The following is a 26,818-nucleotide window of genomic DNA, read 5'->3' as shown; positions in this document are numbered from 1 at the left end:
TAAAGTGGTGTTTATTACTGTATATGCAGTCACCTAACACACACTGAACTCTCTCTGAGATGAACTGCCACATCTCATTCTGTGAGTCCTCTGAGTGATTGTTCATGTGAGGGGGCTCGAGCCCCTTAGAATCATCTCCAATGTTGACTACATTCTTTTCCCATGTGAGAATCGTACAATTTCAGGTCACTACCTGGAAATGTTTTGTTACAGAATCTGTTGTTTCAATGAATAATCCTTACAGTCACAGTCCCTGATTCTTGATTTCTCAGAGAACTTTGCAGCACCAGAGCTCTACGGAATCCAATAAATTAAAATCCAAGTTAGAAGATTCATACTTAAGGTCAAATTGTACTGTGTCCTTAGATATTTGTTTTCCATTTATGAAGCAGATATCAGCTTACTAACAAATAAGTCAGAAGTTGCATCCAATGATTACTTCAATAAAGTGAATACCACCAGTTTTGCTCAAATCTTGTAATTCTTCAAAGCTAGTATTCTATATTTTATTTATATTTTATTTGGGGGAAAAGATATTAATCATTTATGAATCATGTCTTTTTAAGGTGAGTATAAATAAAAATGAGATTTTAATGAATGCCTCTGAAACCATGAAAGTCATTGAAGATACATTGTCAAGAAATCTTGATGTTGCAAACACACCTAACGATGAAGATATTTGCATAAATATATAAACACGTTTATATGTTGACTTGTTGACTTCAGGTAGGTGAAAAAAAAAATAATTTAACTTTGAACTTTTTTGAGATCACTAAGGTATTTAAAATGAAGCATTTCTTGAAGGATAAGCATCAATGCTCATACTTGGAATGGAGCCCCAGGCAGTTGTTTTAGATGTCTCTGATGAGAGAGTAACATCATCAATGAAGCTATTCCTTCTCTCCAGCTTTAAACCCTTATGCTCCTTAATCAAATGTTTCATGGTACCTATTCTGGAATCTTGGTTTCTTATGGATTGTATAGTTCCTCTAAAGACAGTCTTTAAGTTAAATATCAAGAAGTAAAACCTCCTGCACTTTGTTTATTTACTTGCTGCTCTGAAAATTGCAACTATTCTGATGAGGCAAGTAATAGCAGATTCATTTACTTTATTATGTACACTTAAAGCTCACCAATGATCCAAAAAGGAGAGATTAATTTTGCAAGTTGGGTACATGCCAGTAACTCAAATAATTTAGACCAACACTGCTCTAGAAGGTTTTCTGAGTGAAATTTTACTTCCAAGGACATAAGATTACTCCACCTCCTAGGGAAGGCTAAATAGGACATTTTCTGCCTTCTCTTGTGCCAGTCCAATCTTGAAAGCTTGTGCAGAGTTCTTGGGAAATCCTGCAAACCTGGAAGCAATATATGTGGGACAGAGAAGCTCATCCTTTTAAAAGAACTACAAATTTCACACAGGCAAGTTCTGTTCCAGGAAGAGGAAAGGATTCCTCCATAGGAGAGCAGTATGAGTACGGTTTGCAGCATGACAAAGTTGGTGCTGCCAGCTGATACCGATAAGAGAAGTGTTTGGGGATCTTGTTACAAAGAGACTGAACTGTATTTAACTTTTAAATCATTCACAGAGCATAAGAAAATAGATCCACGGATTTCTATCAGCTTATAATCAGCCACAGAAGAATGTAAACCTAGACAATTATTAAACAGGCCAGTTGTGTTTTTTTCTTATCTGCTTACAGAAGAAAGGGAATTACAGGTATGAGGAAAGTCATTGCAAGGTAAGAGAAGATTTACAAGCTCAAAGGTACTGTTAAAATTACCAGGTATTTTTAATAGGGCTAAAACTAATGCGACTGAGTCAGTGTTACTGGAACTTGGGAGAATTATAACCCATTCAACATACAAGAAGATTAAAGAAGAAATCAAACTTTAAACACAACAAGCTTAAAACCCCTAACAGCGGGTGTTTATCTCAAATAAGAATGTTCTTAAATTTCAAGGTCTCTAGGTAGCAAAATATAATGTGTTAGTGTTGGGCAACAATCATGTAGGGTGGCATCAACTCAGCTTTGTGGAGAACTTGAACTATACTTCCAGATACTTTTAGTAGTCAAAAGCCAAAGAAGTCTTTGTATTTGATATGTTTTGGACATTTAGCTTCAGAAGGAATGAATTAGAAATTCCCATCTTTATTGACTGACAACAGAAGATGTCTAGACAACTGGTCAGATATAGGTGCCTTTGTTGAGGAAGATGAAACACATGAATCCTGCTCATATTATCTCCAGCTACTATTGCAAAACAGCTGTAAGGATACCATTATTTTCTTCAAAATTTTCTAAAAGTTAAACCTCTTAATGATAAATGTTTCCAAGTACGATGCATAGAAAACCAAACAGGGACACATTTCCATCATAGTAAGAAACTGTTAAAAGATGTGTTTGAACTATATGAAGAAATCAACATCTTATTTCACAACAGAGTTCCTTTTTTAATCACATTCTTTCATTTGGATGTCATGTCATAGTAGATATTCCTCCAGATAAAAATCAGGTAGAATTGCAATGCAAATACTTAACTGTTTCTTGACAATGAAAAAATTTGTGGAAAAGAAAGCTAAGATTTTCTTTGGCTTGTATGCACCAACAAAACATGTATTACCTACTAAAGCTGCATTTATTTGTATTCTTGGAGGTACAGAATTTCAATAGAATATCACTATTATATTAAAAGGTTTTTGACTCCTAAAAAATGCTTCATATGGTTTATACATTTAAACACATTTACCATGTGGTCTTTGCAAAAATCTTCAAAATTAGTGAATCAATTTAAAGAGTACCTAATATAATGATAAAAAAACATTCTAAACCACCACATAATTTTATTTCTGCTGTTCCTCTGGCATCACCATAAGCCTGTCACAAAGTGTCTGGCACACTCACCTCTGCTAATGACTGCATAACTAGATATCGTGAACCACAGTACGTCTCAGCTGTTGCCATTTGATACTGGCTTAGAATACCTTCTAAACATATCAGTACAACTCTGTTTTCCTTGAATATACTCTTCAAAATAAACAAGGAATAGTTCTTAGACATTCCAAAACAATGGACCAGTAAAATTCTATAATAAGTTCTTTGTAAAGTGCTAGGTTTACTCTTTCATTTGAAGTGCTGGGTGACTACAATGGTATACACAGACTTTTCCTTCCCCACAGTTCTTCTCTGGTATCTGCATAAATGTCTCATGATTTCCAGTTGCGCTAGACCATTGTTCCATTACCTTTGAATTACCCAACACACATCACGAACACAGCCATTGTATGATCCACTGGAAAACTATATGGGAACTAGTCCAACATTTGCAGTACTCACAAAATAAGCATTCTTTCCTCAAAGTTCTACAAGCTCAATGAACATATCAAAGGCCACAGTTTGTCCCTTGATACCTTTCTTAAACAAACCCAAAGTTTTAGCTCCTTAGAAAATGATGCCTGGTATTTATTATTGTTAGACTTTGACCTATTAATTGAAACTAAGTGGAAATCAAAAAAGCATAATTTTTGCAGATAAAAAGCTGTCAATATTTATTTACTTATTGAAATCCCTGCCTGTAAAACCAAATTAAGATCAAGACAAAGTCTTACAAAGGGAGAGTTATTATTAATGTTTATTATGTAATCCACATTGCCTACTTTTATGTAAATGAAACCTGTTTTAGTAAAAGGCTCAAGTTAATTAAATTTAAGTTGCTGCAAATACTTCTATAGAATCATGGAATTGTTAAAGCTGGAAAAGACCTCCAAGATCACCAAGTACAACCATTAACCCAGCACTGCCATGTTCACCTCTAAAGCATGCCCCAGGTGATCATATGTATCAAATCATGACAAATACCCTGTGGCTGGAACATCAAAAGAGGTTTGTAGAAACACAGTGGGAACTCATATAATGTCTTTCTGACAACTACTCAAAATTAACACAAGCATACAATAAGAGACAAAAAACTCCTTATTTCTCCCAGCGGAAGCATGTCCTTAGCTTTGAGATTGGCTTCCTAAGTGTATCCAGATCCAAGCAAAACCCTTTTTTCATGAAAACTTGACAAAATTGGATCCACAAAAGGCAATGAATATTTAGCAATTAGATCTTACCTGTTCAGGAAAATGTAACAAGTTGCAGAGTAAAAAACCATCTTGTTCCTGTACATAAGGTGACAAACCCTTTGGAAAAGAAGATTTATAAAACCATCTAAAACAGATATGCTTTTTGGTTTTTTTTCACCTTTCTTCCCTTGACCATTTTAGAGTGTTTTCTAAACATCTAGGAAGACATCTCGGTTTAAAACATCTCTGTTTAAAACATGCATTGCTTCTGCAGAACACTACCCTACAATGTCCAGTTTTACTAAAACTCAAAGCCTTGCAAGAAATACAAGACCTGGCTGTATTACCCTTCATAGGCTTTAGCATTCAGGTCTTGTTTTTTAAGAACTGAACTAATGTATATTTATAATAATTTGTTACTCTTATCTCCATTTGCTAGTAAGAGTCAAGATGCTCTGTTCTTGTGAAACCTCATTACGACTCCTTTTCCTTTATCTGTGAGTCTCAAATTAACTTGACATAGATGCTTTTCATATATCTCAGGCTAAATGTGAAGTATTCCCTTATGCCCATGAGGAACTCAGAAAGTTAGTAAGTTCTGCTTCCAAGGGCACTCTAAATGAGGTTATTAAAATGCACCACTTTGCATATTCTGATGGGGAAAAACACTTGCCCCTGACAACAAAGGAGATAGGTCAATTCAAGAAAGCATCTCAATCTCCATATTGATGGCCACTGAATTCCTTGTGCCGGTATTTGTAAAACTGAAATTAGAAAATGTTATCAGGAAGGAAGAAAAGTGTAGGAACCCAGGTTCTGCCCGAAAGTAAAAATCCATAACCATCTGTTGTTTGTGTTACATGGATTTCACAACTGTCATCTCCACCGTGCACGCCATTTCATCTTCACAGCAATATCACCAAAACACCCACTGAGATAAAATCACAAATATTTTGAACATACCATATGATATGTTATTTTCCAAATTAATATTAGAGAAAGTCAAAATGAGGACTTGTCTGTAGGTTACTTTTGTGCTGTCAGATGAAAAATCCTTCAAGGGTTTGCTATTGTTTGGAAACACTTAACTTCAGACTTGAATAACTTATGCAATACTGAAGAGAAAGGAAGATATAAGTGCTACCTTTTGAAAGAATAAGTGTGTTTTGAAAAATTATAATGGCCACTCCATACACTTATATAGCAGCTTTATTCCAAAGCAGTCTAAAAATGTATTTTCAACTATTTACTCAGAAACATTATCCAGAATTTAAATGAAACTTTTATGTTTTCTGAACTTCAGACCACAAATGTCCCACATTTCACACCTGGGTATGGCTTGAAGGATTTATCAGCTCTCAATCTAATCTTCACAATCCAATGTTACACCCAAAAAGTACTTTTTGAAAAAACAAACAAACAAACAAAAGAAACAAAACCTGCAAACTGAAACCGTCCTTGAAAAAAAATGATAGAAAAAGAGTTAAGGACCAGCGAGTGAACAAACTGCTTTTTCCCTGAGGAAATCTAATACTCAAGGTCAGTTCTGTCTGGAATCACCAGACCTGTCACATGGCTTTTCATAGCTGCCACTGTGGCTCCTATCAAACCCACACTGAAAGCAATGAAAACATTTTTACTGGAAACAGATCGAGCTCTGATAAGAATCTCCTTAATCACCTTTGGCTGATAACGCTGCACAAAGTGAGAGGTAAAGTTTTGAAAAAGAGAAGAGTGAACTAAGAGAACTTGAGGTCAAATGTATTTGACCTTTCTCTTTAATTTCTTAATTTCTCTGTGTGTTGGAGCAGGCATATTACTCTGTAAGTATAAGTATACATATATATTTTATATACATAGGTATACATACATGCACACGCATTTTATACACATATCTGTTCATACACAAGCAGGAACACAGATTGTGCTGTCAGGATAACTCAACTAATTCCATTTTATCCCAGCTTCTGTCCTCCAGTAACAAAAGTCTGGTGGTCCCAATCTCAGTCCCTTGGGTGTAGGAATCCATCACAAACCCATCACCCTTAATTTAATGCAATTGACAGTTTCTGCTCAAGAGAGGCAGAAGAACGAGTTACCATGGAGACTGAACGACTGCTCTTCTCCAGAGGATGCTTTTATCAAGCATGGCCTGAACAGTAGAGGCTGTGCAATACTTGTAACCTTAATCACATCACTGGATCTTGCTTTTTGGGATGCCTTTTTAGTAAACTCTAACAAACATCAAAAGTTTGGGGGGGTGAGGGAAGAAAGAAGAGAGAGCTTAAGAAAACAAACAAACCAACCCCCTAAAACACAACAGAAAACAGTATGAAGCTGCATATTGTACCAGACTGAGAGAGAAAATTAGTTACATATTGATTTGATTTATCAGATTTGTCACCTCTGCCTGGTGCTTTCCTAACAGGGTGAATGCTGTGCTTGACCTATTTGCTGGAATTAACCAGGACTGCAGGAGACCATATGGATTGCCAGATGGTCTGCTATAATTTAATGCCATTTATTCTAAGTATGAAGTAAGTGATAAATATAATTAACATTCTTTTAGCTCCTTATTGGAGCTTTTTTCAGAGGCATTGAAAGGTAAGTTAATACCTTGTTGCAGAAACACAGATGCCAGCTAATTACTGCAAGAGGCTGCAGCCTCCAAAGCAAAAAGTGTCTGCACAGAGTCTAACTTATTCACTGACCCTACTGTGATGATTAATAGGTTGAATGCTAAGCTGTAATGAGGATGACAGATCTTAGATGTTTTCAGGTTAACTTCATTAGTAGCATGACGAACAGTGTTCATTGCAGGCGCACGTATCACACTCCATAGTAAACAATGCACCTTGTACTTGTGGCCTGAACGTGTATTTCACATTTCAGCACATCAAATGTGAAAGAAGAATCAAACCACCTTCAGACAGTAAAAACAATGAAGTGATTTCCTTCAGAAATGTTTTTCCGGATTGCTATTTCATATTCTGCCAGTGATTGTCTAAATGGCCCAGTTATTAGGAAGTGATCCTAGAGAAGCTTTGGCTTCAAAGAGTGTTTATATCAGGCAGGGTCGTCACTCAGCATTTTAAAACCAAGAGTCTGTAACAAGATATCCAAACAACTCTGCTTACTGTTCCTCTGCTGATAATTTTTGTAGTAAATGGGGTAGGTGTCAGCAGAATGAATAGCAAACAGTTTTGTAGTTTTTAATGTCAATATAGAAGCGCAGTTAGTAACTGGTACTCAGAACAGTCAAAGAAGTACTAGAGAAAAGGCAGAAATACTGAATCTTTTGTATTTAATAGGAAAAGTTGTGCACATTGAACCTCACAGATAAAAATGACCACAGCGAAATGTCCTGAGATTTGCAGGTGCACTGTTAATGTAACCTGGGTGAACTTTGACCTGACAGAAATGGCATAAATGAAATGCTACGCAGAGAACACAACATAGCAGCACCTGCACTATAGAGCAAACCTGCTTCACATGGTTAAAGGAGCTCAGGATCAGCAGGTCACAGCATACAGAAAGCAGAAAAATTATCCAGCTTTTCAACACCTATGCTCTTCCCATACAGATGGGAAGATGGGTTCAACACTTGTTCAGAGGTTGCCACAGTTACTCAGGTACACTCCATCTCCATAGTGCAAGTACTGATGCACCCTTTAAGAAAGTGCTCCATTAGAGGCGACTTGAATGCGAGGAGATATAACCTCTTTCGCTCCACTCTTGAATGCTTCAAGTTATTTCTTCACCTGGTGAATTTTGGTGAATTCACTTGACTATTGTCACTGGTTCTATAAAATTCTTTAAATTTCTCCACCAGCTTGTGAGGAACTCACAATTTTCTATTAGTATACGAATAAAAATAGTATCAAAATACGTCAATAGTATACTTTCTTGATACTGATACCATTTGTCAAGACATCTTCATAAAGTCTCTGTGACTGACAGAATTTGAAAAAAGATCCATTTTCCATCAACTGAGGGGCAAAAGCTAATGCTCCAGCTTCATGATTGTAGTCAGACAGGGAATAAGAGGGAGCTGGAGAGAGCAATCCAGATAGCCTGATCTCTTTCTAGGCATGCTCCTTACTTCCCTGACTACCAAGTAAGGTAGGGCCATTTATGTGTCAGAGTTTAGGGAGAATGAAATAAGAGATAAAAAACTACCATGCTGGAAATGACACGTTATTCACCCTTCAACAGATCATTTGCTGGACCTGACAACGCTGTATTTTTACACAGATACTGCTTCTGAAAAATACTGGAGCAACACTCTTTAGCGATTAAAGAGTTTCAGTGTCAGTATGCCATCAGCACAGTGTTTTCAGTCCCAATGTCTATACATTCACACATACGTACATATACATAAACACATGTTTGTAAATATATCCATTTAATTGCTTCATCAGTGCAATCAGTCAGATGCTCCACGTGGTTATCTCTTAACATTAAAAGAAAGGGAAATACCAGATCTGATGCCTGAATTAACATAATTCACACCTTTGAACTGTCTAAGTGTTTTGCCTAAACAGCAGCTAGCTCGCACCAATACTTAAAGGAGAAAAAAATTCTGATAAAATGAAGAAACCATGCACGATTTAACAAGTTAGTCTTTGGGGTTGATAGACACAAAGCTTGTCAAAGCAGATCTGACACTTAGTTCTTAAACACAGCTTTATACTTTAAAATCCTTTTACATCTGTCTTGTTCTTTACTTGCTTGCTTGCAAGAAGAAAGGTAGCAGAGAATTTATGTTCCCTGTTCAATCCCAAGAATAAGACTGTCTGCCTCTTAGCTGTCTTACAGATGGCATGTTTAAAACACCAGTCTTAGGACAACTAAGGACCAGATATAAACCCATGTCTACAGAGGAATACCTGTGCCTCATGAATGAACCCTCATTGCCATAATAATTTTCTGTGATTAAGCTTCATCATTGGATATACTGAGAAATCTCACCAAGTCAGTGGAAACTGACCAAATTTACTCCTAGACCCAGAAGAAATTATTTGGGCAACGATTTGTTGGGAAGTTATACTCTTAAAAATTGTGAATTTAGGGAAAGATTGCAAAATCTTTTTTTATTCAAATTACTTGAATCTTAGGTAGAGGAAAAAAGAACAGGCCCAAAGGGAAAAAATGCTTTAAGATCATATGAATAAAACAACCAAGCAAAGTTATTTACTAATTTCAGGAATGTCTTACCTCCTGCATACATGACAGCAAGCATTATTGATGATATCCAAGCTATCTCACTATATGATGTGTGGAAGATCTCTTGTATTTCTTTGAAGAACACTGTGATGGCTTTGGGGAAGGCATAGGAAAATCCAATGGAGATAAAAGCCCCAAAGACCACAACCCATCCCCAGCCTCCATCAGGAGGTGGGTAATCTGGCGCTCCTGTTGCAGGTGGCATTTTTGGTCTCTGTCTCTTCTCCAATTAGACTGAAAAACAAGGAAAGAAACAGATTGTCAAATATTTTTTCATTTTTTCCATATCAAACTATGTTATTCAATAGTCATCTGCAGGGAACATAAAAAACCCTTGGAGGAAAGATCAATTTCCATCTTTCAAGGGACCACAGAACAAGAGTACCTGATTGTAAAAGCACAAGTTGTTTTGCAAAAAAACTTGTGGCAAGAATATTTCCAATAGCCTAGGCAATATGTGGCAACTGTTAAAAATCACTCATCTCAGTCGCTGAAGTTGCATTTGCAATTAGTCACTTATTGCGAAGTGACTTGTTTGTGTGGGTTAATTTATGTAGCTCTACAATCTACAGCGTGGAAAAGAAACAATTTGAAAAAAGTTACACCTAAATTATAACTAAATGTTATAAATAAGTGTTAGTGAGATTTATTGGTACTGCAGCAATATCATCATCAACAACAGAGAGGAACAAATTGCAAACATCTGAAAAGCAGAGCTCTAAGCAGAGATTTAAAATTCCCTCTGTATCCCTAAAATAAATACGTAATATTTAAATTCCACATTTTACTCTTAAGATTTTGATATTTTAATGTTGATATTACTTGCAGGAACAAGGTAGAGCTTGATGGTATTAATTTTGCTGTTTCCACATATTAGAAGACATGAGGAAGCTTTCCACAGTGCTTCTATAATTTAGAATTGATCTTAAGAGCTGCCACCACAATGATACTTTACAGAGGTTCTAAGAGGTGTAGCAAACACATTCAGGCAGCTCAAATACACACAAAACTTCTGAGGCCTGAAATAAATCTCATATTGCTAATATCATCCTGATATCTAAAACTTCATTTTTTTACATTCTTCATAACTTTTTTAGAAAATATGTTGTGGTAAAAATCCGTTTTTTATTTCTGTGATTTTTTTCCACTGACAAATCCTGTTATAATTAAATACTGGAGTTTTTTCAGCCTCCACATACAGTATGAACTGCAAATTCTTCTTTCCTCCCCGTTTCTTTCTTGGGCATTTAGGCAACATTACTCTTGATTGGTCTCCTGCCATACTAGTATTCAAAACTGTTGATGATAACAGTGAGTAGGTTGCTGTTATGCTTATGATTACCAGCAAGCCTCTCCATGATTTCTTCTGTGTCACTTACAGCATTTTTCAATTTCTCACAGTAAACTGCATTAGCAGTGGGAGTGAGATGATTACTTTAACAAAAACGAAAAAAAAAACCAACTGTGTCAGCTTATACTTCTCTCTTGGGATAGTGCCTGGAGTGCTTTTACGGTAAATGCCATGTAGCACTGCATGCAATATATGCCACAAAACAAGCAAAATATTGTTTTTAAGATTACCTATTACTAGGCTAGCCCTGTGATAGAAACCCAGTGTACTTTTGATTCTCCAGTTCACTGAAGCTGACTGTAGACATCAGCTACAATCTCATATAGGTAGCACATCACTGGGGAAAGCTAAATCAATGACTAAAACATCAGGCTTTTAGGCAAAATTATAAAAGCCTAGGTAGTTTGGCTTCTGCATCATATAACTGAGATTTCCTGCTGGCAGCAGTAGATATCTATTGCTCTGTATACAGAGCATATAAATCTTTTTATATGCATGTCTAGAAAGAACTTCTGGTATGTACATCGTTTCTGCTTATTCCAGCCTCAGTTTAATGTTAGTTCACTGAGAAAACTCAGAGAAAAACCTGGGCCTGTCACTAGAACAAGTTGGACAAACAGAAACAATTCTGGTTGCTTAGACTGAACTTTTTGAACACTGTTAAACACTACTTTCTTTTCGCTAATAAAGATCCATTAGAAGGAAGAGTATCTCAGAAAGCCCACTGTAACTTAGAGCACAAATAAAACTGATCAACTGGCTTTTCAAGAGCAGAAAAACTCAAATTTGCCATAAAAAAGCAGAATTCTATTTCTGTGAGTTAAGTGGAAGGAAAGAACAAGAGTTTGCCATCCATTCCCGAAAAACTGTTGTTCTGCTCATCTGAGAAAACTTTTAGTTGTTTAATGAAAAAAGGTTAACTATTGTTTTCTTACACTTCAAAGGCTTGAGCATATTTGTTTTCATATTTAATATTCACATGACAACACTTCTATTGCTATTATGAATTTTTGGGATAGCAAACAACATCAACACATTGCTCTTCATAAAAATGGAAAGGGCTTATCAATTTACTGAGGAAGCACTCCTTTTCCTAAAAATAATACAAAAGCACTTTGAAAAATCACAGCCACCACATTAGTTAAAAGAAAGCTGAAGTTTCCTGAATGTCACTAATAGTTTGGAGACATCCCACTATATCCACACCTTTAGGGTAGAAGAACAGGCTCTGACAGTTCAGTGCTTTCCTCCCTTTAAAAACTTCACAGTAAATTACAGCAGCATTTTTTAAGGAGACAAGCCAAGGGGCATTCGCTGCTCCTGTGCCTTAGCCTGGAGGCAAACTGGTGCAAAGGCCACTGCATGGTCCTGTCTGCCAACCTACAGTGGGCATCATGCTGCCACAAAGAAGAGCCTGGATCATAGTATCTCACACCTCCTGTTTATTCCACAAAGTAGAGCTAAGAATAGCTTCCCTGATATTCCTTTATGATCATCATGGTCAATATTAGCTCCACTCAATGAAAGGGGAAGAGGAAAAAAATAACAAATGCATGTTTGTACCAAGGTGAAAATAAGTGTTCATTTTCTCACAAACATTAAATCCAACATCTCACACATGCTCAGGACCTAAAGTGGCATTCTCCTGTAAAATCTGAATTTAATGTCCTGCTGCAATTCCTGAAACTGAATCCCTCTGAAAGAAGGGATTAATATACCCAGCTCTAACCTAAGCCTAACTAGTAATATTTGAGCAATATAGGTAGTATTATGACAAGTGCAAAATACATCAGCAACCAAAAAAACCCAGGATTTTACATTAGTAGACACAAATGTTGATAAAGGAAGAAGCCAGAGATGGAGGAATGAAGCAGTGATAATCAAAATGCCTTTTCAGAAACTTGTAGGTTATTACAGACTGTGAAGAATAAAAAGAAATATGGCAGAAATCCTGAAAACAAGCATGTGTGATGATGTTCACGTGAAGGACACAGTACCAGACCAAAATAAGAAAAAAAAAGAAACAGCACTTGAGTAAATAAAGATTACCACCAGTATTCTTAGTCAGTCATATGAATTCTGTCATGTGCCTAAAGCTAGCAAGAGAGCATTGCTGGTACCTATGCCTTTATAGGCAAGCAGTGGGCAAGGAACACTGCCTGCCCCAACCCAGGGAAACAGCAGAGGAATAGTGACTGGAGTGGATCCTGAGTGAAGCCATCAATCTCACTTCTTGCTGTCAAATACAGAGATTCCTCAGCCTTTACATACCCTGAGTCAGATGTGCACAAGGATTTTCTCCTAAGCTCTTTCTAGTTCCCCTGTATAAATCCCATCTATGTAAGCACTGAACAGGAATGCAGTTTACTGTGAGAGGAGCTGCACGTGTCTGCTACCAAATAATAGGAGAGAAACAAGAGGACACTTTTACAACATATGATAAGGAACATTTTTATTGCAATTTTCATCACATTTGAACTTAATTAGGCATACAAGAACTAGTGAATAAAAGAGAGAAAGAAAAAAAAGGAAGGAGGAAAAAGGGGAAAACGATAGATGTGAAAGGAAGGAAAAAAGGGAGAAAGAAAAAAGGAAAAAAGTAGCAAGCAAGCAAGAAGGTCAAACTAAGAGCAAATGCTACAAACAAATAATGTATCCTGATACCATGCATTGTAGACTTCAGTTGCAATCAACCTGTTCAGAGTGCTCATGTGCCTACCAATGCTTCATTAATATTCTGCAGTTGCCAGCTGCCAGAATCAGCTATCAATACAACAGCTTGTCAAAGACCCTTCTGAGAAGGGTTTATATCGTTCCCTTGTTTACTAAGACTGATTTTACTGGGAGCTTTAGTTTTGTTCTTCTGCAAAGTTAGAGTAACTGTTTGTTTTCCTGCTTGAATTTTGTCTGCCTTGTCCTTAATTTGCCCCATCACCACTTGACTCAGCAGCCACATGTCCCAGAGTATAAGAACTGGCATGTGAAAAATCTATCCCCAGCTGCTGTTAGGATAGTGGAAATACTCCACATTTGTCTACTGCCCTCCAGCTGCAGACAGTAAGCCAAGAATTGCAAAAAGCTTTGCAAACTTGAGCAAAATCAGTCTTATAACATCCCTGTGAGGTGACTGAGAAATATAATCCACTTTTAGACATGGGAAACAAATATGATAACAGTCTGAGTGACCTAAGTCTCATGCCCTAAGATCAGTGTCAGAGCTGGCATATAGACTAATGCCCAAATAAGATGTGAGTTATGACTGAGATTTTTAAATATGTGTGTATTATAGAATCTCATTAAGTAGCCAATGCAGATTATTTGTACTGCTTAATACTAGAGCTAGGAGCTCAGGTGGGGTACAATGTTTGCTTTATGGGTTTGAATAGTCTGATGCTCGAACAGTTAATTACACTGCTGTATTTGAAATAAATTACTTAGAAGCATAGAAGCATTACATAGAAGCACTAGAACATAGTGAGTTAGGAATTATACTCTTATCAAAGATCCTTGCTTAACTGCTGTAAGTTTTTCCATTTTCATTAACCCCTCTTTAATGAGTTCTAATAGCAGGTACTATCTCATCAAATGGCATTGCCTCACCAACTCCTATAAGTTATTGTCATAATCTTGGGAACAATTTTGAGCCTTTGAAGAAAAACATATCTTGTTAGTTTTGTGAGAAGGCTTTGCTCCTACTCGCGATGGTGCTTTTTGGTTTATTTTTCTGAAGGAAGGGAAGACGTGCAAAGACTGTAAGGTAGCAACAATGTCTGTTCTCGGCTTTTAGTTCTAACTACTCAGATCTGGAGGCAAAGTAGCTCCTAAGGAGCTACTAGTCTAGGAGCTGGTACCTAGCCTTAAAGAACTGGTTAATTATCCTGAAAGGGGAAAATAGTCTCCTTTTCATCTGTGTTCAAAGACTTAAGGCGTATGTGATAAATACAAGCCAGGTAGATGAAAGACGCACTCATAGTTGGAACTCACTGCCTTTTTTCCACTAGGGTTTAATCTTCAGGACAAATATACCCTGTGTGAGACCAAGTCTACTAAATTGTGCCCAGGCCAGACAGCATTTTAGAAAGATGTTGGGTTTCTTATTTTAGAAAGATATTGGTTTCTTGAATCTCAGGGTCATGTCTGTAAATGCTTTCCAGACTTCTATGTGACAATAAATAACTTACATATAACATATTACATTAAATTGTACTTACAGGTCTAACATTAGGGTTTGCTACTCTTGCTAAAAGTCTAAGCAAAAATAATCCCAAAACCACCATTGTTACTTAAGCTTATTTCACTTCATTCTTAAAAATATACCTACAGGTATTTTAAGCCTAAATCACTAGCTTATTGAGAAACAAAAAATTTTGTTTTTTCTTGAAGAGCAGATGAAGGAACTAGTTCTAAATGTCTGTATCTATGAAACAAATATGTAATTATCTGCAGTTCAGAATCGGTATTGTTGTGTACTTGTCATCCCGCTGAAGAAGTAACAAAACTAGTGCTTGAAGCAGTGTGGGAACATGAGAGCCCCTCACACATCCCAGGCAAACATGCCTTGATATGCAAATCATTGTGCCAACTGTCTAGGAGGTTGGCAGAGGCAGGCTCCATGGAGGGAAGCAGAAAAGAGGGGAAAAGCTCATGCTGTAAGATAAAATTAAATTAAAAATACCCACAACTTTCTTTTTTTTTAGGGTCTAGCATTTCAATGGACAGATTCTTAGGAACAGCAACAACTGGGCTGATGACCGGATGTTACAGAAAAAACTGTTTGCTGAGCTATACTAGGAGAATCACAGATCTGAGCTCACAATGGCTGTGGGAATATTCACAGAATATGCTGAGTTGGAAAGGATCATCAAGTCCAAACCTTACCTCTGCACAGGACACCCCAAGAGTCACACCATGCACCTGAGATTTCTGTGAAATACTACCTGAACTCTGTCAGACTGTGACCACTTCCCTGGGGGGGCATGTTCTAGCGCCCAGCCACCCTCCATGTGAGTAACCATTTTCTAATATTCAACCTAAACTTCCCCTGACACAACTTCAAGCCCTTCCCTCTGTCTGTCACTGGTCACCACAGAGAAGAGATCAGTGTCTGCCCCTCCTCTTCCTCACAAGGAAGTTGGAGAGCACAAAGGTCTCTCCTCAGTCTTCTCTTCCCCAGGCTGGACAGAGACCAGGTGACCTTGGCCACTCCTCACACATCATCCCCTCAAAGCCCTTCACCCTTCACCATCTTTGTTACCTTCCTCTGAACGCTCTCTAATAGTTTAATGTCACTTTTATATTGTAGTGACCAAAATTGCACACAATAATCAAGCTGAAGCTGCACCAGAGCAGAGTGTATTTGAAGGTCTTATTCAGTTTGACCAAGAAGAATTCCTTTCTTCGTCTTAGAGGACTCAAAACAGTATTACTGACACAGAAGTGAGTCCTGAAAGATACCACCCTATAAAAAGCAAAAACATATAAATTATGCTGTTACTGTAATTAAAATTCCATTTACTCTACAGCCAAAAGTTATTACTAGGTCAGTAACTGAAGTGAGTGTTTTTTACAGTACTGGAACCTACATATGGGAAAATTTTATTGCAAATATACTGGGGTTATTACATCATTGAAATCAGATTTGGAGCATTGCTAAGTCAGTAGTGAGATGACTAACATAATCTTTAAAAAGTAATATTAATGCAGTATTTATAATTAATTTGATTTTTGTTGCTGGGTTTGGTTTTTTAGTTGTTTTTTTTACTTTAAACTTCATACTTTGTACAACCACATTCTCCTGGGAATCCATTATCTGCATTCACAGTCACAGTCATGACTTGGACTTCCATTCATCATCTCTTCTGTTATTACATTTTTCCCCTGTTTTAGGGGAAACCTATATGACTCTGGATGATTAAACATCTACATAGCTAGAGTTAAGTGAAATAAATTCCAACCAAAGTCATTACAATTCTGTTTTAATTACTTCAAAAAGACAGTCAATAGAATAGCTAACCTAAAGAGGTTGTCACTCTGCCCAAATTTAAGTGCACTGAAATGAACTGTTGATGGCTAAATTGAAAATGCCAGTGATCCAGACTGAAGAATTAATCAGATTTAACAATAAGTTGACTGAAGTTGATGAAAAATTCTGCAGACCTGAAAAAAACAAACCACCAAACTAATCATCTTTTCAGAAAAACTCAAACCAAAACTTTTTTCTGCCACTAAATAACTTGTTTTAATAAGCTCAGCTAAACCCTTTATAAGTCAAAGTCCTAGTTCCCTACATTGCAAGAGTATTGATAAACTTATTAATTTCTAACCACTCTTAAATTCTAGCGCTTCTCCCTCATAGTTAAGTATGGTGGTTACCAGCTTGACAACTTACAGATGCTTGATATTTTATCTCTTTTTAGACCAATATTGAACAATATTGGTAACATTAGCCTTTCAACTACATCAGCACACTCTCTAAAACTCACACTGAATAAATGTTTTAAAAATAAGACTTCCCAGAATAACAGAAGTCATGTAAATTTGGAGCTGTTTGTTTGATATGTATTTGAAGAATTCTGATGTTTGGAAGGAGGGAGTTATAGATTCATGCAATTGTAATATTTTATAAATGGAAGAACTAAGGTTTTAAGTCAGTGTTAATGGAATTATCTGCACAGCTGTTGAACATTGCTTGAAAAATAAATAGCATAATCTTTCTAAAGCAGCAGATTTTCCATTATCAGTAATAATGGATATTCATTTTAATACCATTCTTTCAATACTAAGCTGCAGTAAAAAAATATCAATCATGGGAAAAGCTAGCCTATTCTTAGGCTGCACCACTAGTTAATATTTTCAAAATCTAAATTTTTATCTTTTTACATAAACATGTTATTTGGAAGTGGCAATATTGAACTCATCTATCGCTGAAGATAATGTTCACGTTCATCTATGAGCTGAATATTTGGCATTAGGAAGATGTAATAGATTGAAATTCTGGTGATATTAAATTTTTTAAACTTTGTATAAGATACTCTGGGCTCTTGCGATCAGAATCCAACCCCTGGCTGTCTTCTCTGCTCCAGTATTATGGCCCAGTGTATTTTTTATGTATGTCCTACCACTCATTTAAATCCCAGCCCAAAAGAATCATCTCTCACATACTAGGAAAATATTTTTCTTCTGTCGTCGTGCAACACATGACTTCCATGGGTGGAAATAGTTACTAATGTTTAAGTCTCAGTGACAACTACTTAGATTATGTAATAGGAAGTAAACTGATCTGGATTCTGTTCCTAAGAGCATATGACAGGGAATATATAGCAGGCCAAGGCTGGAAACAACTCCGGACTGCAGAAATTTATACAGGATTCACATTTCATTTATTCCTGCCAATGTGGAAACTGTTACCAGTTCAAGATATTTTTCTCTATTACTAACAAAATCGACAAATTTAGGAATGCTTCTGATGACATAGTCTTTTAGAAATGTGAACTAGGAAAGTTAATGAATTATAAATCACTTTTTAGCAAAGCTACAGTTCTCTTACGTACTTTATAGAGAAATAAGTAAATAAGGCGAGAAGGAAAAGGGCAGAGCTATCAAAACTTAAAATGAGGAAAAGACCTTTTTAAAGATACTACCTGGGGACCACTGCATGTTTAAAAAAAAAATTGCAGAAGCAAAACTTCTGCAATTCTGGGTATCCAGTGTGAAAACCTCCCCAGAGCTTAGGTAATAAGCAAGAAGCTGATTAGTTAATATAGATTTTAAAAGTTGTGTGAGAGTAGAGGAAGTAAGCCATCTATTTGTCTGAAATAAAACTAAAAACATATAGATAATTGAAACTGCAAAATCCAATTGATTCAACTCTGCCTTTAAAATCTTGATGTGTGAGCTCTTTCTGCCAGCAAGAGTTAAAATGTGAGCCAGTGATTCCAAACACCCTATAGCCAAAACATAAATTTATCCAAAAGTCATTCTGGAATTACTAAAACATATTAGGTTACATATTAGGTTAGAAAAAAGAAAGAGAGACAGAGGGAAAGAAGAAAAGAGAGAGAGAGAGAGAGAGAGAGAGAGAGAGAGAGGAAGAGAGGAAGAGAGGAAGAGAGGAAGAGAGGAAGAGAGAAAGAAAGAAAGAAAGAAAGAAAGAAAGAAAGAAAGAAAGAAAGAAAGAAAGAAAGAAAGAAAGAAAGAAAGAAAGAAAGAAAGAAAGAAAGAAAGAAAGAAAGAAAGAAAGAAAGAAAGAAAGAAAGAAAGAAAGAAAGAAAGAAAGAAAGAAAGAAAGAAAGATTTTTTCCCACTTATAGAATTGAGAAGAGATTAAACTTTTTATGCATTTATAAAAAAGCAGTTTTAGAACTAAATCAATGTGACTTTGCAAAACAAAGTGGAAGAATTTCAGAATGTCAACATTATTCTCACAGAGACAACTAAACAAAAGTTTTTTTCAAGTCAGAGGCACTAATTTTCATTAATTTTCATCTCATGACCAGTGATAGCTATGGCTCTGAAAAAGCAAAATTTGACAGCAAGTTATGCTCCCCTTTCCAACAGTTTCCAGCTCCTGGCAAACACATAATCACACAGTATCATGTCAGATATACTGACGTGGTGCTTGTGCTTGGGACCAACCAGGGGCCAACCCTGGAGATGCCCTTGCCATTTCTTAGGTGCAGAAATCAGATGCTACTAGTACCTTGAGGACTGTGCAGGGGAATTTAACTTCTCTAACCACCTACCATTACAGCTATGTCCAGCCCACTCAGCTTTCTGGTTTTCTTATGCTGATATTTATGCTGGTAAGAGATCATAAAAGAAAGTCTATTCCTATTTAATAACCCACAACTTTGAGCAAACAGCTAAACAAATGGGGAGGCATACATTTACATGGGACAGTGCAGTACTACACAGACACGCTTGCTATCTCTCGGTGACTAAACATGGCTAGTAGGAACAGAAGAGCTGTGTTAGCTCAGAATCCCATTGAGGGAACTTAGCTCTGTTTGAGCATCATGGCATGGTGCTATATAAAATAAGTACACGTATGATGTTTATTTGTCCAGTCTGGAACATAATGATAAAAAATTCATTTGAAGTATGCACCAAAACTAACATAATTTAGGCAGTGACAATGCTCTAACATAAACAAATACAGGGAAAGAAGAATTTGTGATTGTATTTGATTTCCATGGGAAGGAAGAGGATGTTTAATTACAAACTTACTATGTACTTTGTCCAAGTGTTAATGAGATGACCTCCTGGTGTATATACAAAACAACTTTAAAGACCAAGATGGTTTAATCAAATTCTGACACGTACTCCTCCATCCATTGTAAGAAATTGAGCATGGGGAGATCAAAAAACCTCTCTTGATTATTACAGAGGACACTTTTTCCTAACACAGAAAGTACACAACATCCAAAGAGTACAACATATTGCTGTACCTCTTAGAGAACAGTTCTATAATGCAACGGCAAAAATAATCTTCAATCAATTTCTGGCAAGCTTTATAACTTATCAACAGTTTTATGTAAATCTGATTGTTTATACATTATCACTTGTAACTTTTTTACTCCGCCATTTACTAAGTCCTCATAGAATACCCAGAATATACACATGAAGCCCATGGTTCTGCTCTGGCACAGTGGCACTGAAATGTTGTTTGGTGCTTTGTCAATACACTCAAGGAGATGACCAACCAGTGAAGGATTTGTGAGAACTGCTAGACCTTTCTGAAAACCCCCCATCTCATGCTTACATCAAGAATTTCTGAAGAATCTAGAAACCAATTTTTTTCCATTTTTTTGGTCATATTTTCCATTTTTGAATCTCTATTTAATCCCAGCACTATGGATTTAAGTTAATACCATCTATTTTCCATTTCATTTATGATGAGAAAAAAAAGCCTTCTGGAACATAAGCCTTTTTATCAGAACTTACCAGCTATCTCAGCCTGGTATGAAAGTGCTCCTTTCACACGTTAAGGCAAGAGGAACTCTTTTTCTTACTAAGGACAATCCATAGGTCACTGCCTGGGTTGCAGACCCAAAAGGCAGACCTGAAAGCAGAAGCCCTGAAGTACCAGAGCCTGTTAGTTATGGGGTATGAACCTGCTCATGCATTAGCTGTGTGTTGGCTGGCAAATGTCTCATTTTGCTTGACAGAGAATATGGGGTAGCACTGCTTCATTGCCCAAAAGCAACCTGATAAATCCATTACAAGATTCATTTTTGTTGAGTTATGCTGGACTCTTGAATGTGAAACTTTTCCCACATACCAAAGTGCTTTTCCCTACATAACCCCTCTTTGCCAAAGCCATACCTACGTGAACAGACTCACAACCATCAGCTCTTAAATTTCTGCATCAACACAAGAAAAGCTTTGCACTTCAGATTATTTTTCTGCAAACTGCGATAACATAATACTCCTTATTTTTTAGAATCTAGAACAATAGAATTCAGAGCCTCAAAATTTGACTACAATAGCTACATAGAAACAGTAGTAGAATTTACAAAACTATATAGCAAATGAGACAAGAAATATAAAGATCTCTGTGACATTTGCATCCTTGCAATTAGCAAAAGGGCACAAGAAAAATATTCACAGAAGGGACTAGTTAAGTCATATTTACCAGGAAGCTTAATAAATCAAGACTAAACCATATCCAGTGTAGGGCAACAAACACATCAATCTATGAAATTAGTCTGTTGTCCCTTTCAGGACAGACATTTAATCAGTATAGAGGCAAAACATTGAGCTGTATTTTTCCTTGTAAAAAAGTAGATATATATACACATTTGGTTGTTCATGAACTCTGCTGAAGGCCCATGTACTCATAGGAGTTGAGACAACTTTCTATATGCAAAATTGTTTGCAACACATAGAAACATGTACAGCACACTCCATACACCTATTCATTTTGTCATGATATCAAGACAAAGAAGTGGTAGTGGAGTTGTGTAAATCTCAAGGTTTTCCTTGAAAAGCAATACAATGCTGGGATTCAGAGCCTGAGCATTATAGTCCCCTGAAGGCCACTTGCAGTCTTCAAGGCAGTAATATTCTTCCTTGTGTAAAAAACAACTCTGGAGTTTGTGTGTTTTTCTAAAGCCTTTAACGACACCTCTTTGAATTATTTTCCCTGAAGTCTTAAACTATTATCTACCTCTTAAACTATTATCTACCTATGCAGAGGTATGCATAGACTATGCATACACTTCCTATACATAACCTTTCACATACAGTCCAACTGCCTTCAAAGAGTAAATGGATTTGAATTCCATTCAAGTTTTATTTAGCTAGATCCTATCCCAGTCAATAGCTGCAGATGAAACAGCCACCATCTCCTGGGATGACTGGGTTTAATTACGATTTTGTTCCTCTGCAGATTCTTCTCCAAACATGCTTTTCAATATTTTTCTTACTTCTCAAAATATTACTAGATACACTGTGAGGTGTTCCTGAGGGGAAGTTGTTCTTGTAATCTGATTCAAGCATAAAATCTATTTTCTATTCAGTCCTAGCATTATTATTTCAGTTTCATTATATTTTGCAATTTGAACATTAAATATGGAATTTGGGTTTGTCCTTTTTCTTTTCTTCCCTTGAAGCTAAGCATTGTGAGATACATCATTCAACAAAATGTTTATATGAAAAAAGAAACACTGATTAAAACAAACTCTGCCCTAATGGGCTCCAAATAAATCTGTATGGCTTTTATGTACAGAAAAAGCATGGGTATTTTCTTTCCTTTTTCCCTAGTATAACTTACTGATCCAAAAATCATGTCTGTAGAATGCCACATGCATTTACTGCATCCTTTACATGATGAAAGAAGCATATGATGGAAAAACACATTTAAGTTGGGGGTTTGTGCCTGTGTATATCAGGAAATGCTGCAAAGCATGTAGATCATAGTACCTATGGAATGACATTTCAATGCACAGAGTTTTTTATTTGGCCTTTGTAGGAAAAAGTGTGACTGGCCCCTGCATAATAAAGATGACAGTTAAAGATGCAGCACTGATAAATCTTGAATTTTCAGGAAGATAAGAAGGACATTAATAGAATGTACAGATTGCCAGAGCAAGTATCAGAGAGGAAAAAGATGAAGTAAAGAGTGTTGTTTTCATCTTCAAAATGTGAATAAAGCTATAACTCCTCTGCAAAGCAAAACAGGACTTTGAGGTGGGAGCACATGAGATGTTATCTGGCTCTGGCTATTTGAGTATTTAAATTGGCTCTGCCTTCTATCTGTTCTGCATCAGACCCAAACCTGTTGTGTAGGGTTAGCTGAAGTCTTGAATACATTTCCAGTTCATATACATTTAAAAAATAGCTATTAATAATACCCACGAAAGCTGAGAATATTTTAAATGGTACAATAACATAAAGTACTATTTAACTTCCACCAATCAAAAGAAAAGCATCACCTTTTTTAGCAGCATCCCTAAATAAGACTATCTTTTTCATATGCCAGTTCAGTTTCATTAAAAAGAAAAAAAATAGAAATGCAAAGTTGATGTACAAATTCTGAATGTAAGTGAATAAAATATTTTCTGATACAGACTTCTTCATTCACATTTCTAGAAAAGACAGAGTGGGGATTCCATATTGTACTGATTCCATCAGTACAATAACAGAGCAGAAAAGCAATAACATGTAATGAAAAAATCTGATTTTGAATGATGGAAAACTTTTAAGTACTTTTGATACTTTTAAGTACTTTTGATACTTTTCACACCCCATGTTTGAACAGGTGGGTAAGTGGTGGTTTATGGATGTTTATGTACCTACCTCCTGCAAAATAAAGCATGAGTGCTCACTGAAGTTTAAAAACAAAAAGTTCTCCTGAACTTCATTTGGATTTGACAATTAATTCTGATCTGGAAGGCTGTCCCACATAAACAAAGATAAAATCTTTTTAAAACAGAACAGGTACTCTAATAATTGAATTGTTCTTAGATATAAAATTAATAGATTGGAATTTTTCACTTAGAATATTTATACTATTATACTGAATTTGTACTATTAGAAAAGCCAAACACAGAACTACAATACAGTTCTTAATAAGAATACTTGACCAAAACTGTGACCAGAAGCACTATAAGAAAACATAAATAAAAACCAACCAAACAAGCACTCTTGTCATATAAAGTTGAATCCCTTATGTGATTCAGGAAAAATACATAAAACAAAGCACCTCCTTTGAGACACACAGGACGAAAAACACATGAAAAGCTAAAGCAATACTTCGGTAGATTTAAGGTTAAGATTAAGACTGAGTGATTACTCATTACTTAGTGCTAAGCAGATGTATTTCAGACCAGCGGCAGAATCACCTAACATAAATTTTTCTTTTATGAATGCTCTGGTTCATCCTGATTTCTTAAAATATCAAGAGAAAAAGTCTCCAGTAAGAATATACTACATCTATCTGCATTTTTCATTGCTATGGGTTGCTTCTAAGTAGGTTTTGGAAAATTCCCTTTTCTGAGCCTTGAGTCACTCCTGTTCACCCTCTGCAACACTTTTATATCATTCACTGAAATTCACTGTATTTTGGCTTCTGCATGAGGAATGTGTCCAAAGCTCATTGGAAAATATGTTAATGCAGACACTGTGTAATTATTTAGTGGCTTATTTATTTGGTGATTACAATAAAAACATATTTTCAAGTTAACACAGTTATAAAGAAAATCTCTACAAACATTATCTTCCTCTAAAAACCTAAGAGAGTGAAACAGGACAATATCCTCTGTCAATAATAATTATATAATATCAAAAAATCACTCAAAATTGTGAAAATTACTTAGACATAGTAATGATGTTGACATAGGCTAAAAAAAAAAAGGTTGAACTTAGGCCTCCCTTATAATCACATAAGGAAAAAATAGCTTACTATTACACAGTTCACATTCCCAATATATAAAAGTCTTTATGATTAACCTATGCACACTTACACCTTACTTCAATAAACTTTTCTTGTCTGTTAACAGAGCAAAGTGATGGTTTATTAACTTTAATATATCCTACATACCTGCTCTGATGTGAAATAATGTACTATCACCCTGCCATGTGCTGCCAAATAACTACAAAATCATTGGTAATTGCCAATAAAGCATTTGAAATAAAGTGCTTATTTAAGCACTTTATTTAAGCAAAGATGGCTCTAGGGCATATTTGCATCATGGAACTGACTTAAAATGGCTCCCTAACAATTCCAGATGGACTCTTTATCCCTATCAATCACAAAGAAAAGACGTATTTTATTAACAAAGCATTATCCAAAATAGAATTATTATCTCCATTCCAGGATATTACACTTCACAGAAGAATGTGCAGACAGGTAAATATAATATAATTTAATATAATAATTAGTCGTAGATATTTGTTTTATCTGGATATCAATGCTGAGGAGCTAAAAGTGAAAAATATGCAGCCTTTCTGAATTACAATGTTTATTTTATAAATAGCTCAATATACCCAGCACAGGACACACAGAGCACGGAGATGTACTAAGTCTTTGAAAGTGTACGTCAGCTCTTTCTTTTTGTAGCTATTTCCACTCCAGTATGAGTTGATTGGTTTGTACTAAGTTTATTGACCCATTTAATTCCTCCTTTTTCTGAAAATTCTTGCTTTTTTATAGATTCCACTGTATTTATTCTTTTATCTTAATGATTAACTTTTCATTATCTGTACTGGTGAGTACACCAATAATATTAAGCACACACCTGAAAACTTTTAATTATATGCCTGACTTATAAGCACAGTCGTCCAATCAAGGCAATGATTTGGGTTTCTGGTGACCCGGACCCATTCTCTCATTCTGCATCAAAGTTTTCTTGTATTTTTAGGCAAGACTTTCAACTCTCAATTCCACAAGGAGCTTAATAATGTGCATATATCCATCTGTATTTCAAACAAAACATTTAGACTCGAGACCTTTGCAAGCTGGTTGTTGTTACAGTTGTCTAATGCCTGTAGAGGAAAGTGAGTCACTTCAGGAAAACCTAAAGTCTACATATCCACCCCCAAAGTGGCAATTTCTCCTGCTTTGAGTACATTTTGTTAGTACTTGTATTTTTAGCAGCCAAGGAACATGAGAGCATTTTCTTCAAAATAGAACAATTTTATCAAGATCAACTGACAACGTCATCCTGAATAGTCTCAGAATTAAAATTCTCTCCTGGAAGGGAACAAATGATGACTGGAATCTTCTTCCATAGAAAGTGAATTTAAACATTAAGAAATGTCCTAATTATTGTTCCAAGTTCCTAAAAAAGGAACTGCCCATGTCACTTAACAAAACCAAGTGTCGCACATTATTTAACATGTAACCTCTAAAATGTAGAACAGTTCAGACCTAAAAAATTACCCCATGTTGCTTATTTCATATACCCAATGAGAGCAAAACATCCAGCATAACAAAAGCTGAGGGACTTCTCACCATGCTAGAAGCAGAACTTTAGCCCTATAGGCCAACTAGAAAAAGAAATTTAAGAGTCTTTACTATTATACAGCAGTTGTTTGAGGTGCTGGCTACTAGTTTAATATATATGCTTATTTTTATTATCGTATACCAAGCTTACATATGAAACATATTCCTTTCTATATCAAACTTTATTATAGTGAGTTAAAGGATGATGAGATCTGGTCAAACACATCTCCAATGCAAATAGCAAACAAGACCATTCTCTCCAACTATGAGAACCTCACAGTTTAAGTGCTTCTCCCTATCTGTATATGTGTGTGTGTATGTGTGTGTGTAAATATATAAATTTTTGGTGTTGTTATCTTTGTTCTGGCCATCAATATATTGTCTATCAGCTTCTTCTTTCCTCATTCAGTTTTCAGTGAGAGCCTATGTATTCTATTTAATGAAAGGTCCCTAACACTGTATCATTTTTGCCCTTTGAAGCTGCCTTTTGCACAGATCACTGTCACAACTTACTTAACCTATCTGCATTTTTAAAGCATTTCTCACTGTGGCACTGCCACCAGAGTGGTGTCAACGATTAAAAAACAGCAGGCAGGCTGTCTGCAGGTAGGCAAGGGAATCTATGTGTTCAGAATACTGTAAGACCATGAAGTTTCTCTTGAACCATCAAGGGCAACATAAAAAAAAGGTTCTGCATAAAACTTTCCAAAATGAGAGTGGTAGAGGA

The 26,818-nt window shown here is 36.0% G+C and overlaps 1 protein-coding gene across 5 annotated transcripts in view; it reads right to left on the bottom strand.

Annotated features, from left to right (window-relative positions):
* The window catches only part of SLC16A7 (solute carrier family 16 member 7), an 80,161-nt gene that overhangs the window by 24,134 nt on the left and 29,209 nt on the right, over positions 1–26,818 (bottom strand). For all 5 annotated transcript variants that reach the window (XM_064701839.1, XM_064701840.1, XM_064701842.1 and 2 more), the window contains one exon: positions 9,287–9,529. In XM_064701839.1, coding sequence (XP_064557909.1) covers positions 9,287–9,500 — 214 coding nt within the window. In that variant the 5' untranslated portion in view covers positions 9,501–9,529. The remainder of the gene's footprint in view (positions 1–9,286; positions 9,530–26,818) is intronic.

Source organism: Zonotrichia leucophrys, chromosome 1A (genome assembly GCF_028769735.1).
Source record: "Zonotrichia leucophrys gambelii isolate GWCS_2022_RI chromosome 1A, RI_Zleu_2.0, whole genome shotgun sequence".
Classification (NCBI taxonomy): domain Eukaryota; kingdom Metazoa; phylum Chordata; class Aves; order Passeriformes; family Passerellidae; genus Zonotrichia; species Zonotrichia leucophrys.
The sequence above is the reverse complement of the archived record's forward strand: the minus strand, read 5'-3'. Positions and strand labels throughout refer to the sequence as shown.